The sequence below is a fragment of the Ranitomeya variabilis genome, chromosome 1 (assembly GCF_051348905.1).
Source record: "Ranitomeya variabilis isolate aRanVar5 chromosome 1, aRanVar5.hap1, whole genome shotgun sequence".
NCBI classification, from domain to species: domain Eukaryota; kingdom Metazoa; phylum Chordata; class Amphibia; order Anura; family Dendrobatidae; genus Ranitomeya; species Ranitomeya variabilis.
Window position 1 is genome coordinate 11,645,103 of NC_135232.1, and position 17,507 is coordinate 11,662,609.

Here is a 17,507-nt window from a genome sequence, read left to right on the forward strand (position 1 = left end):
TGCAGGACGAGCATTCCTCTCCAACTCCCTTGCGAGGGCAGCCTTGTTGGTCTTGCGGATAGACCCATCACCATTGGCAAGTGCCCATGGCAATGGACCCAGGGGATGAGTCAAGACATCACTCATTTGTAGCTTTCTGTTCTCAGCTACAAGTATCATCTGGCCAAATAGGTTTCTGTCAGCCTTCAAAATTACCTCCTTGCCAAGACCTTGTCTGCGTGTCTTCATTTGGATGTTAGAGAACGTTTTAAGTTTGTTCTTCGTCATCTTGTCATGAAACAATGTAGTTGGCTTATCGGTACCCAAACGCTCATCCTTGAATGTTTGATATGCATCCTCTCCTATACTGTATGCCCCTTGAAGGTCTTTGGCTACATCTGGTGGTGCTACAGTCGCTGTTGACAAACTGATAAGTTCACCATTATGCTCTTTGTTGAAGGGGTTCACCCAACCTGTCTCCAGCAGTTGAACGAAAGATTGGACATCGGCTTCATCTCTTCTAATCCTAGACACCTGTAGGTCTGAATGGCTGAAGTCAGTATATTGTTGGCCTACCAGGGCCCTCAGCTGCCTCAAGTACATACTGCGGTACTCTGATGTCAGGTAGAACCTGGAAACAGCTCCAACTTTGAGGCTGAAGCCTTTTGTGCCCCCTGGTGTCTGGGTGTCTTTGTTGATTGTCTCTTCAATGGTCTGGTCCACAGGAATTCGTCCAAAAGGATTCTTGCTACCGATCTGGACCGAAAAGCCACCTTGCATGAAGTATTCATGGACCTCTGGGTGTTCTATGGGCAGCCGAGACATTGTGGCATAGTAATAGGTTAGGTATCGGGCATAGTTGACCTTGTCATAGGCAAAACACCATGGTATCATCTGTCGGATTGCTCCTAGGTGAAGCATCCAGTTGCCTTCTCTTGAAGCTCGAACCAGGGCCAGCATGGTCTCGACCATGTCCAAGTATGACATCCAGAATGCTGAGAGTTGTTCATTTCTGAGGGTCTCAAGATAAACTTGAAAGAGCTTCAGGGTAAGTGTGCAAGATTCATTATCCAAGAGCTTTTCGAAGGATCCCTGCGACACACTGATGCGAAAGTTTGTGATGTTCTTCAGTGTTTCATCCAGATGGTGAAGGTCCCTTGCATGGTTTTCTTCTAGCCATGGAAGGAAGTTTTTCCATGCAAGCCTCATAAGTGCTTCATAGACCAGCTTGTGTAGTCTCACTGCTCTGTTGTACCTCCGGCCGTCCATCACTCCAGACACTGATCCTTCAGCGATTACACCGGATTCAACACACAGATCTCTAAGGCCTGCATCCTGAAATCTGTTCCCTATGATAGAGAGGAGATTACAGATTGTGTGGAAGACACCCATTCTAATTATAATGTTCTTGAACTTCTCCTGTTTCCAGATAACCTCGGCAGCTTTGGCATAGAGTGCTTGATCAAACACACACACAATTCTGTTAAGCTTCAGGGTCTGCATGATGGCATGTGTTTGCTCCAAGACTTCATTCACAGTGGACATGGCTGTTGCAGGAGCATTGATAGTGGGCAGGTAGTAAAATTTGCACTCCAAAAGTCATTTGGCGCTCCTTCCCTTCCGAGGCCTGCCGTTCCCCAATACTGCAGTGTACGACAACATATCGGGTGTTGTTGTGTTCGGGAGAGATTGGTGAACAAATAGTGGGGTGCATTTTTTGCTGGTACACCTCTTAAAAATAAAAAAATGAGCCTAAAATGACACCTTCATGTAAAAAAATGCACTTTTTCCATTTTCTCAACCAAGTGTTTCCAACTACTGTGAAACACTGGTTGGGTCAAAGTGGTCACTATACCCCCTAAAAGATTCCTTGGGGGTGTAGTTTCCAAAATAGGGTCACTTTTTGGGGTTTCCACTGTGGGGGTACCTCAGGCAGCCTTCAAATGTGACATGGCCCCCTAGATTTCTTCCAGTGAATCCGCCACCCAAAAACCACATAGCGCTCCTTCCGTGTTGAGCTGTGCTGTGTGCCCATACTTTAGTTTACGAGTACATGTGGGGTGTTTCTATAAACTGCAGAATTAGGGTAACCAAGTTTGGGTTTGCCGTTAACCCTTGCTAGGTTGCAGGTAAAATTGGATTACAATGTAATATCTGGAAAAAAAATGAAATTTTGAAATTTCGCCTTCATTCTGCTAAAATTCCTGTGGAACACCTAAAGGGTTAACAGTTTTTAAAAATGAGTTTTGAACAGCTTGAGGGGTGTAGTTTGCAAAATGGGGTAATTTATGGGTGGTTTCTGTTATGTAAGCCCCTTAAAGTGACTTCAGAAGTGACTTGGTCCTTTGAAAAGTGGGTTTTGCTGTAAATGTGAAAAATTGCGCATAAAACTATAAGCCCTATTACGTCGTAAAACAATAAGGTTTCATTTTCAAAATGATGCCAATATGAAGTAAACATGTGGGGAGTGTAAATTAATAACTATTATGGGGGGTATCAGTATTTTTGTAAAAAGCAGAGAATTTCAAAGTTAAAAAATTGCCGATTTTTCCAAAATTTCCGAATATTTAGCATTTTTTTATATAGAAAGGTAAAATATATTGACTCCCATTTAGCACTGACGTGAAGTACAATATGTCACGAGAAAACAATCTCAGAATGGCTTGGATAGGTGAAAGCGTTCCAAAGTTATTAGCCCATGAAGTGGCACAGGTCAGATTGGCTTAGGCACTTGGGTACAAATAGGCCTAGGGCTGAAGGGGTTAATAAGCTACGTATATGTAAGGGCTATCATATCAAAAAATAAACTACAGACATGCATCTACCTAAAAATACCAAAGAAAATTAGTCACTCCGGGTGGTACCGATATCTGGCCCGGCTCATGGACTACTTCTTGTGCTGGAGCATTTTCCTGGGTTGCTATCACTGAAGCTAACACACACACGGTTCCTCTCTGTCATATACCCCCTCACACACAGCTCTTCTCTATTGTATTCCCCCCACACATACAGCTCCACTCCGTCATATTTCCCACACACAGCTCCACTCTGTCACATTCCCCCCCACACACAGCTCCTCTCCATCATATTCCCCCTCAGCTCCTCCCAAATACCCCTCACACACAGCTCCTCTGTTAAATTTCCCAAACACACGCAGCTCCTCTGTCATATTTGAGCCACGCACAGCTCCTCTCTGTCATACTTTCCCCCACACACAGCTCCTATTCATCATATCCCTACACACACAGCTTCTCTCTGGTATATCCCACACACACTTAGAGTTCCTGTTTGTTATATTTTTCCACCACACACAGCTACTCTCTGTCATATTCCCCACGCATACTGCTCCTTTCTGTTATATTGCCCCCCCCCCCCCCCACACACACACACACACAGCTCCTATCCATAATATTCCCACACATAGCTCTTTTCTGTCATATTTCCCCTCCCACACAGCTCCTCTGCATCATATCCCCCCACCAATATGTTCTATGAAATTTAGTGTTGGCAAAATGTTAGAAATTGTTCTAAAGTTCAGTGAGATATTAATTACATCTTATCAAAGGGGTGTACTCATTTAAACTGAGAAATGTTTATTAAAATTTATAAAACACAGAACATAATTACAGTATCTATCCTGCATGTCTTCTCTCATGTTTTACAAGATATAATTTGTGTATGAAAGATTTACCACATTCTGAACATGCTTCAATGTGTGACTTCTCTCGTGGTTCACAAGACTTCATTTTTTTTGTAAAGCATGAGATTAATATGGTGTCTCTCTAGTATGAACGTTCTGATGTCTACTAAGACTCCCTTTAACTCTAAAGGACTTTCCACATAGTGAACATGAATATGGCTTCTCTCCTGTGTGAATTCTCTGATGTATTATAAGACTCCCTTTTTCTGTGAAGGACTTCCCACATACTGAACATGAAAATGGCTTTTCTCCTGTGTGAATTCTCTGATGTATAGTAAGATACCCTTTATCTGAGAAGGATTTCCCACATTCTAAACATGAAAATGGCTTTTCTCCTGTGTGAATTCTCTCATGCATAGCAACTTTTGATTTATAGAAAAAACATTTCCCACATTCTGAACATGAAAATGGCTTCTCTCCTGTGTGAATTCTCTGATGTGTAATAAGATGCCCTTTATATGTGAAGGCCTTTCCACATTCTGAACATGAAAATGGCTTCTCTCCTTTGTGAATTCTCTGATGTTTAATAAGACTCCTTTTAGCTGTGAAGAACTTCCCACATACTGAACATGAAAATGGCTTTTCTCCTGTGTGAATTCTCTGATGTGTAATAAGATACCCTTTATCTGTGAAGGACTTACCACATTCTGAACATGAAAATGGCTTTTTTCCTGTGTGAGTTCTCTCATGCACAGCAACTTGTGATTTATAAGAAAAACATTTCCCACATTCTGAACATGAAAATGGCTTCTCTCCTGTGTGAATTCTCTGATGTATAATAAGACTCCCTTTATATTTGAAGGCCTTCCCACATTCTGAACATGAAAATGGCTTCTCTCCTGTGTGAATTCTCTGATGTGTAACAAGACTCCCTTTTTCTGTGAAGGACTTCCCGCATACTGAACATGAAAATGGCTTTTCTCCTGTGTGAATTCTCTGATGTATAATAAGATACCCTTTATTTGTGAAGGACTTCCCACATTCTGAACATGAAAATGGCTTTTCTCCTGTGTGACTTCTCTCATGTCTAACAAATTTTGATTTATCTGTAAAGCATTTCCCACATTCTGAACAGGAGTATGGCTTCTCACCTGTGTGACTTCTCTCATGCCTAACAAATTGTGATTTCTTTGTAAAGCATTTCCCACATTCTGAACAGGAGTATGGCTTCTCTCCTTTGTGTTTGCCTTGTGTTAAAATATCTGAGCTTCTAGTAATTTGCTTGTCACACTGAAATCTTGTATCCACTTTAGCTCCTGGAATTGTGGTAACAATGCGAGATTGCTCAGGAGAGGGTTCTTCATGATTAGGAGGATTATAAGAAAGTGAAATGCTGTGAAGTCCAGGAGGTCCATTAAGGGTAAAGAGGTTTTCTCCATTAGAGTGCTTCCTGATATCATCTTTTTTACAATTTAGTGATAAACCTTTAATCTCACAAGGATTTCCTATAAAGAAGAAAGGTAGATTGGATGTGAATTTCTTCTACAACTCAAAAGAGATTTCTACATTTATTTTATGGAGCTCACAATGAAGAACCTTGTAAGTGAAAGGACCGGTAATAAGGTGTATATGGACTTTTCAAAAGCTTTTGATAAGGTGCCAAACAAAAGGTTGCTACATAAAATGAAAACAATGGGGACAGGGGAAAATATGTGTAAGTGGGTTAAGAGCTGGCTCAGAGATAGGAAACAAAGGGTGGTTATTAATGGAGCACACTCGGACTGGGTCGCGCTTAGCAGTGGGGTACCACAGGGATCAGTACTGGGCCCTCTTCTTTTTAACATTTATTAATGACCTTGTATGGGGCATACAGAGTAGAATTTCAATATTTGAAGATGACACTAAACTCTGCAGGGTAATCAATACAGAGGAGGACAATTTACTATTACAGGAGGATTTATGTAAACTAGAAGCTTGGGATGATAAATGGCAAATTAGCTTTAATGGGGATAAATTTAAGGTCATGCACTTGAGCAGAAGAAATAAGATGTATAATTATGTGTTTAATTGTAAAACACTGGGCAAAACCGTCACTGAAAAAGACCTGGGTGTATGGGTGGACGACAAACTCACATTTAGTGGCCAGTGTCAGGCAGCTGCTGCAAAGGCAAATAAAATAATGGGATGTATTAAAAGAGGCATAGATGCTCCTGAGAAGAACACAATTTTACCTCTATACAAGTCACTAGTTCGACCACACTTAGAATACTGTGCACAGTTCTGGTCTCCGGTGTATAAGAAAGACATAGCTGAACTGGAGCGGGTGCAGAGAAGAGCGACCAAGGTTATTAGAGGACTGGGGGGTCTGCAATACCAAGATAGGTTATTACACTTGGGGCTATTTAGTTTGGAAAAACGAAGGCTAAGGGGTGATCTTATGTTAATGTATAAATATATGAGGGGACAGTACAAAGACCTTTCTGATGATCTTTTTAATCATAGACCTGAGACAGGGACAAGGGGGCATCCTCTACGTCTGGAGGAAAGAAGGTTTAAGCATAATAACAGACGCTGATTCTTTACTGTAAGAGCAGTGAGACTATGGAACTCTCTGCCGTATGATGTTGTAATGAGTGATTAATTACTAAAAAGGGGACTGGATGCCTTTCTGGAAAAGTATAATGTTACAGGGTATATACACTAGATTCCTTGATATGGAGTTGATCCAGGGAACTAGTCTGATCGCCGTATGTGGAGTCGGGAATTAATTTTTTTCCCCAATGTGGAGTTTACTGTTTGCAGCATGGGGTTTTTTTCTGCCTCCCTCTGGATCAACATGTTAGGGCATTTTAGGTTAGGCTATGGGTTGAACTAGATGGACTTAAAGTCTCTATTTAACCTTAAATACTATGTTACTATGTAACTATAACATTAACACAATGACAGGTAAAGTGAGGAACACTTATAAACTGGTGACATTGGCACAATCAGGGGTGGCAGAGATTAGACAACAAATAGTTCTTAGAGGGACCCCGCCATCAGGATTTACTCCCTCAATATACCACCAGTGCCATTTCACTGTCTCAAGCTTCCTATCGTGCCTGGAGACTCGACCTGCCCACCCGAACCTCCACAAGCAGGAGGTGCTGCGCCGCATTGGGCACATGATGGAGAGGAGGTTCGGCGTCCGCCGCAGTGCGCTGCAGCTGCGGAAAAAGTGGGCTGACCTCCGTTACAAAAACCCACAACATCTGGCAGAGTTGCGTGCGGAGACAAGGCGAGGCAAGTACCAGTATGGGGGAATTGGGAGACGCACGCTGCCAGGAGGGGGGAATTGGGAGACTCGCGCTCATGGTTGCCAACTTGTCCTGGAATTCCTGGAAAAACATGCCACTTTTTTATAATGGACGTATTGTCCGAGAGGAAAATGCGGTGTCCGTGACAAAAATGGTCAGGTCAGGGGTTCCAGAATCTCCACCCCCATATTTAAATTTTTTGGATGTCCGCAATTTTTATCTAGATTGTCCAGAAATCATTTAGGAGGAGGTTAGCAACCCTGCGCGCACTGCCAGGAGGGGGGAATCAGGAGACGCGCGCTGCCGTGAGTCGCTTCCTAGTGATGAAATAATACGTGTCCCAGGCCTGGCAGACCATTGAACACCAGAGCCCACAGACAATGCAGAGTATTGCATCACTGGGAAGTGTGATCTCTATTTTCTATATATGTACGTACATTTGGCGACTCAAAATTTAATTTTACTCCTTGCCGCCAATGGCCTAGGTTTTTTTTTTTTTTTTTGTCTGGAGCCCTGTACTTTGGTGTCTACACATTGCGTTTCTTTAATTTATGTGTAGAGAGACGGCGCCAGCAACAGGCACCTGCCATTGCCAACAGCACCACTTCTTCCACCACCAGCGGCAGCCCACAGCCAGGGACGTCACATAAGTTTACCATCATTCATTGCAATTTTATTACTGCATATGGGACATAAGAGGGTAGCTGAAATATTGTATACATTACAGGCGCAGTAAGGACCAGGCGCCCTACCACCCCTCCACCATCACTTAGGACCAGGCGCCCTCGCACCCCTCCACCATCCTCGACACCTCCCTTCCGCCACTCATCTTCCTCCCCCGGGTCGGCGGCCTTCTCCCCAGAAGCGACCATTCGTAAGTGACCAAAACTGCGAGCGCTTCCCAACGGCGTGTTCCATTGTTAACCAGATATGTCATTGTTTCCTTTTAGCTGCGGCAGCTGTGGCCCGATCGAGGGGCTGGGAAATGAGCAGCTCTTGTTCCGGCGATGAAGAACCGGCGTCCCTTCTCCATAAGTATACAGACAGTGGGAGGGGTTATCGGTGGGATGTCACATTTGACAACAAAAACGAAAAAAAAAAAAAAAAAAAACTTTCTCACCCTCTGGGACAGGACCAAATTGAGTGTGTAGTAAATGTCAGGGTATGTTCACACATGCCGTATTTGCGGCGTAATCACCGTCCGTTCTCTAACCTCTTCTATCCACAGAACCGCCCACCGTGAGAGCTCCTGGCTAGACAACAGCGCCTGGAGCGGACAGCAGCGCTCCTGCTGGCTCAAGTTCAGCAGCAGGGCCGCACGCTGCGACACCTGTTGGGCCGTGGGAGGAGATCATTTTTATTTTTTTTTCGTTATTGTTTGTTAATTAGTTTGCTAATTGTTTAAAAAAAAAAAAAAAAAATAATAAAAAAAAGTTTATATAACAGAGGCGGTGTGGGATGCCTCGTGGCGGCGGCGCTGTGTCTTTGGCTCTTCGAATGTTAAAAAACAGTCAGCGTTTGTCGTACCGATCCCACGAGGACAGGCTAATAAAAATGCCCTATAAAAGTCCCTGCAGCGTACCCCCCATTCACATTAATCACCCTATTCACCCTTCGGCGTACCATACTCTCCGGTACCTGCGTACTCACCTCTGCGGATCTCGCGGCGAAGGTCCTGCAGGCGCTCAGGGCATTTAGACTTCAGATCACCCCATTTTTTAACGATCTGGGCCTTGCTTTGGGTTATTCCAAACTGCTTCCTGACGCCCTCAGACACCGCACGCACGACTTCCTCCTTGTGCTGGTTGCGGTGCAGCTCCAGCCCTGTGGTATTGTACTGCAGCTGATCCATTGTGCCAATCAAGAACTTCAGCTCCGGGATGCCCATTGGTGGATCACGTCGTCTGGCAGCCATGTTCAGGATGTCTGGGAACCAAAGCAAGGTAGCGCAGGAACGCACGCTGTAACGTACGTTCGTCATCACGCCGTCATAGACTACGAGCGTACATTACGTGCCGCTCCGGCGTTATGTACACATCCATCGAACGGCATTGACTATGGGCGTTCCTTCCGTGCCGCTCAGGCGTAATAAAAGTTACATCTACGGACCGGCATATACAATGAGAGTTCAGACCGTGTCACTCTGGCGAGTTGAAATTAACCCCTTAGGCCCCAAGGGTGGTTTGCACATTAATGACTGGGCCAATTTTTATAATTCTGACCACGGTCCCTTTATGAGGTTATAACTCTGGAACGCTTCAACGGATCTTTGCGATTCTGACATTGTTTTCTCGTGAGATATTGTACTTCATGTTAGTGGTAAAATTTATTCGATATAACTTGTGTTTATTTGTGAAAAAAATGGAAATATGGCGAAATTTAGAAAAGTTCACAATTTTCCAACTTTGAATTTTTATGCCCTTCAATCACAGAGATACGTCACGCAAAATACTTAATAAGTAACATTTCCCACATGTCTACTTTACATCAGCACAGTTTTGGAACCAAAATTTTTTTTTTGTTAGGGAGTTATAAGGGTTAAAAGTTGACCAGCAATTTCTCATTTTTAAAACACCATTTTTTTAGGGACCACATCACATTTGAAGTCATTTTGAGGGGTCTATATGATAGAAAATACCCAAGTGTGACACCATTCTAAAAACTACACCCCTCAAGGTGCTCTAAACCACATTCAAGAAGGTTATTAACCCTTCAAGTGCTTCACAGGAATTTTTGGAATGTTTAAATAAAAATGAACATTTAACTTTTTTTCACACAAAATTTACTTCAGCTCCAATTTGTTTTATTTTTCCAAGGGTAACAGGACAAAATGGACCCCAAAAGATGTTGTACAATTTGTCCTGAGTACGCCGATACCCCATATGTGGGGGTAAACCATTGTTTGGGTGCATGGCAGAGCTCGGAAGGAAAGGAGCGCCATTTGACTTTTCAATGCAAAATTGACCAATCGCTATGACGTACTATCCCGTCACTGGGAATTAAGTCCCAGGTCACCTTGACGGGATATGTATATATATATAATCAAAAGACACCAAATTATCCTGTAACTGAGGGTATATGTCCCTCCCTGGACACCCCAGGGGTGTCCAATAAGATGGACAACTCCAATCACATACAAACAAAAGAAAGAGGAGTATAGAAATCCAAACCACCATATTTAAAAACCAATAACAAACTTTTATTAAGTAAACTGCACAGTAACAATATATCCAAAGCAATTCAATGTATACATACGGTAAACAATATATACTGACACAGAGGTATCAAAAAGGAGACCTAACGGTATGCCGGGTTAAATGTAAGCCACACAGTACATCCCTGAAATGAGTATTATGTGCAAGGATAAAAGAATGGCGGTATCTAGGACCCTGTAGCAAATCATGGCAAATTATACACCATCCCCATATGGGGCAAAGGATCCACAACCCACCATTAGATCAATATAATTGTGCACTTACCCATATTCAGTATAAAGGGGAGTAGCCTGCACTTCACCCGGCGGCCCCGGACGCGCTTTTCGCGGTATAGCTTTATCAACAGGGTTCCTTGACGGGATAGTACGTCATATGGGATTAAGGAGTTAACCACTTTATATAAAAAGAACAACCATGAATAACGGGAGTAATGCAATACAATTTTATTAAACCAAAGAGAGTTGCCTATTCAAACTATGACATTGTGGAAACCAAAGCATAAAATATAGATTGTTGAGTTTACGCTAAACATACAAGTTTGTTTTTATATGGCGTGATCCTGCCAGGGCACAGCTCCAGAACCATTAAAGTACAGGCAGTATTTTTCCCTACAGTCCCTTGCATCGTCTGCCTGTCTGCCAGATCCCAGCGCTTGAAGACCTGCAAAATTTTCTTCTTGTGTCCGCCATTCCCCGGGCACAATATCTCCGGTTCTTGGGTCCACAGAATCAATAAATGAAGGAGGAGAGTAGGAGCTGGTATCGTGGCGTCTCAGGAAGTTATGCAGCACACAGCATGCCAAAACCACTAAGTCTATAGACGGCAGCTTCAAGTTGATAGCTGTGTGGAAAACTCTAAACCGATTCGCCATAATCCCAAAGGCATTTTCGACCACACGACGGGCCCTAGACAACCGGTAGTTATAGATTCTCCGCTCCGCTGTGAGTGTTCTTTGCGCAAATGGCTTCAGCAGATGTGGATGAAGAGGGAAAGCTTCATCAGCGATGAAAACAAAATTGAGGTTTCCTTTTGTGTCTTCATTTTGTGGCAACTGCAGTTGATTGTTCCTCAAGTCTTGCCCAAAAGTAGTGTGTTCAAAAACACCACCATCGGAGACTCGACCATTCATGCCAACATCCACATCCACGAACTCATAGTTCGCATTGACAAGGGCCATGAGGATCAGACTGAAATATCCTTTGTAGTTGTAGAAAAATGATCCCGAGTTGGCTGGTTGCGTGATGCGCACATGCTTTCCATCCAAGGCGCCGCCGCAGTTTGGAAACTGCCACAGCTGCTCAAAATCGGAAGCAATCTTCTTCCAGTCATCCGCCGTCTTGGGAAACTGCAAGATGAAAAGGAAACATGTACAAATTAGGAAAAATATATTGGTGTGCACATACACTCTCATGTGTACATCCTTAGAGTGATTGACACGCAGTATGGAGTAGTCAAACAAAGTGAACAATCCTGAGTATGCAGGCAGCCATTTTATCAGACTTCTTCACTGACTGAGATAGTTGCTGAACACTATATCGACATAACATAACACAGCAGCAAAAACCAGTAGTAGGAAACATACAGTCACCTCCATATAATGCCTTAAGCTCTGCACAATGGCCTCGCATGTCTCCGGAATCATAACGCTCAGTAAAGGCCTGGAAACAGCAGCGGAAAACTGCAAATCCTGAAGAGACCTTCCTGTGGCCAGGAACCGCAGTGTCACCGCCAACCTTTCATCCACGGGCACGGCTGCACGCATCGGCGTATCCCGCCTTTGTATGAGTGGCGTAACAGCAGCAAGTATTATCTTGAAGGATTCCTCTGACATCCTAAGGTAGTTTCTGAAATCATGAGGGTTGTTATCACGTAGCTCTCTTGTGAGACCCATGTGTGACAATGTTGACCTTTTCTGCAGCCAGCTCCTGGTCCACATGCGACGTTTTCGTTTTGGACGTCTCTCCTCTAGGAGCCGTGCTGCCTCAAACACCAGGGCAGCAGCAACGACAGACCTCTCACCGGAAGTCAGCATCCTTGCTAAAAAGAAAACAAACGTACAATAAATACACGTGCTAACAAACAAAATGTTTTGACCATTGATCTAAATATATATGGTGCTACCGGCATAAACGGGGCAGTCCACCGCGCTACAGCTCGATCTGTAAAAGGATAAAATAGGCCACGCTACAGCTGTCAACTTGAGGCACTCTGGCCTACCCCACTCTCCATAAGGAACAATCGTCCACGCTCCAGCGGTAAACAGGAGGTAACATCCTCGTTGAAGGGCACTATCTGCTACACTGTAGCGTTGTACATACCTCTTGCGGTAAAAGTCTGTAGTTTAAAGTCCAGGGAATTTAGGAGTTCTGGTTCAAGCACATGCTCCAGATAGAAAAGAATACAGCGCTCGAGAGCCGCGGTTTTATCGGCCGGGAACAATAGTACCACGTCTGTCGAATGAGCGCACAGTATTGTACCGCCCAATCAGCACACAGGAGGTGGAGAATTTGGCGCTCCTACATATCAAGCTCCTCCACCCATTACATCGTATACAATATCGTGCACACCTTTGTTACACAATGCGATCATGCCGCCACAGCGGGACACTTGACGACGAAAGAAAGTTTCAAACGATCTGCTACAACGTACGATTCTCAGCGGGGTCCCTGATCGCAGTAGCGTGTCAGACACAGCGAGATCGTAAGTATATCGCTGGAACGTCACGGATCGTGCCGTCGTAGCGACCAAAGTGCCACTGTGAGACGGTACCCTTAGTGTAGAAAAGTGTCCATGCAATTAAAAATGGACTTGTAATATTCATTACTGTATGCAAATGAGATTGACTAGTCACAAAGGTGGCCCTACATCCGCGAGTAGCCGAGCTCCACCACCGTAATCATGTCCTCAGTATGCCGAAGGGCATGATGGGAAACCTTAGAAGACTGCAATAGCTCTGAAGGAACATTAACTCCTTAGGACCAAGACACATTGTAAGTTACTTATGTTAATGACCGAGCCGCATTCTGACCAGTGTCACTTTATGTGGTAACTCTGGAGCTTCCACACATCCCACTGATTCCGAGATTGTTTTCTATGACATATCGTACTTCATGTTTGTGGTAAATTGTGGTCGTCAATATTTGCATTTATTTATGAAAATATCCAAAATTTGACAAAATGAGAGTATTTCAGAGTTTACAAATTTTTTATCCCCTTAAACCATATAGTTAAATAACCAAAAATAGTTCATAAATAACATTTCCCACTTCTCTACTTTACATCAGAATCATTTTTGAAACATTATTTTTTTGTTAAGAAGTTATAAGGGTTAAAAGTTTATGAGCAATTTCTCTGTTTTCCAACAAAATTTACAAAACTTTATTTATTTAGAGACCACCTCATATTTGAAGTGACTTTGAGGGGCCTATGTGACAGAAAATACCAAAAGTGACACCATTCGAAAAACTGCACCCCTCAAGGTGCTCAAAACCACATTCAAGAAGTTTATTACCCTTCAGGTGCTTCACAGGAATTACCGTATTTTCCGGCGTATAAGACGACTTTTTAACCCCCGAAAATCTTCTTAAAAGTCGGGGGTCGTCTTATACGCCGGGAATCGTCTTGTACGCCGGTGTATATGGTGGGTGGGGAGGGGGAGTGATCCTGATGACGAGGGGGCGTCTCACAGGAAAGTGAGTAATCCCCATTACCTTATCCTAGCGGTGCAGCGTGGGGGTGTCAGTGCTGGGAGCGGCGGCGGCTGCTGTGTTCTGGTGCGGCGGCTCCTCTTCTGTGTGGGGCCTCTGTGCTGTGGGGTGGCGGCGGCAGCGGCGTATCTTTATCCAGTTGGGGCTCCTCCGGCATCTCCTTAGCCCTGGAGGCCCCGCCGCAACTCCATCGGTGCAATGTGGTGGCCTCCGGGAAAATGGCCGCTGCTCAGATTCAGATCTCGTGTCCCGAGATTTCGGGACGAGATCTGAATCTGAGCAGCGGCCATTTTCCCGGAGGCCACCGCATCGCACCTATTGAGCTGCCTCCGGGAAAATGGCCGCTGCATTGCACCGATGGAGTTGCGGCGGGGCCTCCAGGGCTAAGGAGATGCCGGAGGAGCCCCAACTGGATAAAGATATGCCGCCGCCACCGCCACCCCACAGCACAGAGGCCCCACACAGAAGAGGAGCCGCCGCACCAGAGCACAGCAGCCGCCGCACCAGAGCACAGCAGCCGCCGCACCAGAGCACAGCAGCCGCCGCCACTCCCAGCACTGAGACCCCCACGCTGCACCGCTACGATAAGGTAATGGGGGATACTTACTTTCCTGTGAGACGCCCCCTCGTCATCAGGATCACTCCCCCCCCCCCAAAAGGCACATATTCACCGGCCCTATAAGACGACATAGGGTGTATAAGAAGACCCCCGACTTTTAAGAAGATTTTATATTTTAACTGGTAAAGTTGGGGGGTCGTCTTATACGCCCAGTCGTCTTATACGCCGGAAAATACGGTAATAGAATGTAGAAGGAAAAAAAAATAAAATTTTTATTTTTCCACCAAAAAATTTTTGCTTTAGCTCCAAACTTTTAATTTTCACAAAAGTAAAAGCAGGAGAAATTGTGCAACAAATTGTATGGTGCATTTTCTAAGTACACAGATACCCCATATGTGGGGGGAAACTACTGTATGGGCGCATGGCGGGGGTCGGAAAGAAAGAACCATTTGACTTTTGGAGCGCAAAATCGGACATAGATAGCGGATGCCACGTCACGTTTGCAAAGCCCCTGCTGTGCCTAAGCAGAGGAAACCCCCCACAACTGACCCAATTTTAGAAACTAGACCCCTCAAGGAATATATCTAGAGTTATGGTTTCACAAAATGTTATACCATTGAACTGTGGGGAAAAAAGTTACATTTTTACCATTATATTGTAGCTTTTAAAATGACCACATAATTTGTTACAAAATTTCTGCTGAACGTGAAAATACCACATATGATGCTGTGCAGTACTGCGTAGCCACACGGTGAGACTTGGGAGGAAAGAAGCGTTATTTCCCTCCTGGAGGGCAGATCGTCCTAGAATAGTTTGCGAACTCCATATACAGAACCCATAAGTGCTACCAGAGCAGAATTGACCTTAAGTAACCCCATTTTTTAAATTGCACCCCTCTGGGAATTTATCCACAGGTTCAGTGATGTATTTGACTCCATAGTCCATGAGCCGGGCCAGATATCGGTACCACCCGGAGTGACTAATTTTCTTTGGTATTTTTAGGTAGATGCATGTCTGTAGTTTATTTTTTGATATGATAGCCCTTACATATACGTAGCTTATTAACCCCTTCAGCCCTAGGCCTATTTGTACCCAAGTGCCTAAGCCAATCTGACCTGTGCCACTTCATGGGCTAATAACTTTGGAACGCTTTCACCTATCCAAGCCATTCTGAGATTGTTTTCTCGTGACATATTGTACTTCACGTCAGTGCTAAATGGGAGTCAATATATTTTACCTTTCTATATAAAAAAATGCTAAATATTCGGAAATTTTGGAAAAATCGGCAATTTTTTAACTTTGAAATTCTCTGCTTTTTACAAAAATACTGATACCCCCCATAATAGTTATTAATTTACACTCCCCACATGTTTACTTCATATTGGCATCATTTTGAAAATGAAACCTTATTGTTTTACGACGTAATAGGGCTTATAGTTTTATGCGCAATTTTTCACATTTACAGCAAAACCCACTTTTCAAAGGACCAAGTCACTTCTGAAGTCACTTTAAGGGGCTTACATAACAGAAACCACCCATAAATTACCCCATTTTGCAAACTACACCCCTCAAGCTGTTCAAAACTCATTTTTAAAAACTGTTAACCCTTTAGGTGTTCCACAGGAATTTTAGCAGAATGAAGGCGAAATTTCAAAATTTCATTTTTTTTCCAGATATTACATTGTAATCCAATTTTACCTGCAACCTAGCAAGGGTTAACGGCAAACCCAAACTTGGTTACCCTAATTCTGCAGTTTATAGAAACACCCCACATGTACTCGTAAACTAAAGTATGGGCACACAGCACAGCTCAACACGGAAGGAGCGCTATGTGGTTTTTGGGTGGCGGATTCACTGGAAGAAATCTAGGGGGCCATGTCACATTTGAAGGCTGCCTGAGGTACCCCCACAGTGGAAACCCCAAAAAGTGACCCTATTTTGGAAACTACACCCCCAAGGAATCTTTTAGGGGGTATAGTGACCACTTTGACCCAACCAGTGTTTCACAGTAGTTGGAAACACTTGGTTGAGAAAATGGAAAAAGTGCATTTTTTTACATGAAGGTGTCATTTTAGGCTCATTTTTTTATTTTTAAGAGGTGTACCAGCAAAAAATGCACCCCACTATTTGTTCACCAATCTCTCCCGAACACAACAACACCCGATATGTTGTCGTACACTGCAGTATTGGGGAACGGCAGGCCTCGGAAGGGAAGGAGCGCCAAATGACTTTTGGAGTGCAAATTTTACTACCTGCCCACTATCAATGCTCCTGCAACAGCCATGTCCACTGTGAATGAAGTCTTGGAGCAAACACATGCCATCATGCAGACCCTGAAGCTTAACAGAATTGTGTGTGTGTTTGATCAAGCACTCTATGCCAAAGCTGCCGAGGTTATCTGGAAACAGGAGAAGTTCAAGAACATTATAATTAGAATGGGTGTCTTCCACACAATCTGTAATCTCCTCTCTATCATAGGGAACAGATTTCAGGATGCAGGCCTTAGAGATCTGTGTGTTGAATCCGGTGTAATCGCTGAAGGATCAGTGTCTGGAGTGATGGACGGCCGGAGGTACAACAGAGCAGTGAGACTACACAAGCTGGTCTATGAAGCACTTATGAGGCTTGCATGGAAAAACTTCCTTCCATGGCTAGAAGAAAACCATGCAAGGGACCTTCACCATCTGGATGAAACACTGAAGAACATCACAAACTTTCGCATCAGTGTGTCGCAGGGATCCTTCGAAAAGCTCTTGGATAATGAATCTTGCACACTTACCCTGAAGCTCTTTCAAGTTTATCTTGAGACCCTCAGAAATGAACAACTCTCAGCATTCTGGATGTCATACTTGGACATGGTCGAGACCATGCTGGCCCTGGTTCGAGCTTCAAGAGAAGGCAACTGGATGCTTCACCTAGGAGCAATCCGACAGATGATACCATGGTGTTTTGCCTATGACAAGGTCAACTATGCCCGATACCTAACCTATTACTATGCCACAATGTCTCGGCTGCCCATAGAACACCCAGAGGTCCATGAATACTTCATGCAAGGTGGCTTTTCGGTCCAGATCGGTAGCAAGAATCCTTTTGGACGAATTCCTGTGGACC

At 44.0% G+C, this 17,507-nt stretch overlaps 1 protein-coding gene across 4 annotated transcripts in view; it reads right to left on the reverse strand.

The window, feature by feature from the left end:
- Positions 1–3,492: 3,492 nt before the first annotated feature.
- LOC143793520 (uncharacterized) overlaps positions 3,493–17,507 on the reverse strand; it is a 349,323-nt gene continuing 335,308 nt past the window's right edge. For 2 of the 4 annotated variants that reach the window (XM_077280561.1, XM_077280560.1), the window contains 2 exons: positions 11,719–12,167; positions 10,093–11,475 (listed from right to left, as the gene is read on the reverse strand). In XM_077280561.1, coding sequence (XP_077136676.1) covers positions 10,675–11,475; positions 11,719–12,167 — 1,250 coding nt within the window. In that variant the 3' untranslated portion in view covers positions 10,093–10,674. Of the gene's footprint in view, positions 5,125–10,092; positions 11,476–11,718; positions 12,168–17,507 lie in introns of those variants that run through there. The other 2 variants (XM_077280562.1, XM_077280558.1) reach the window with 2 other exon arrangements.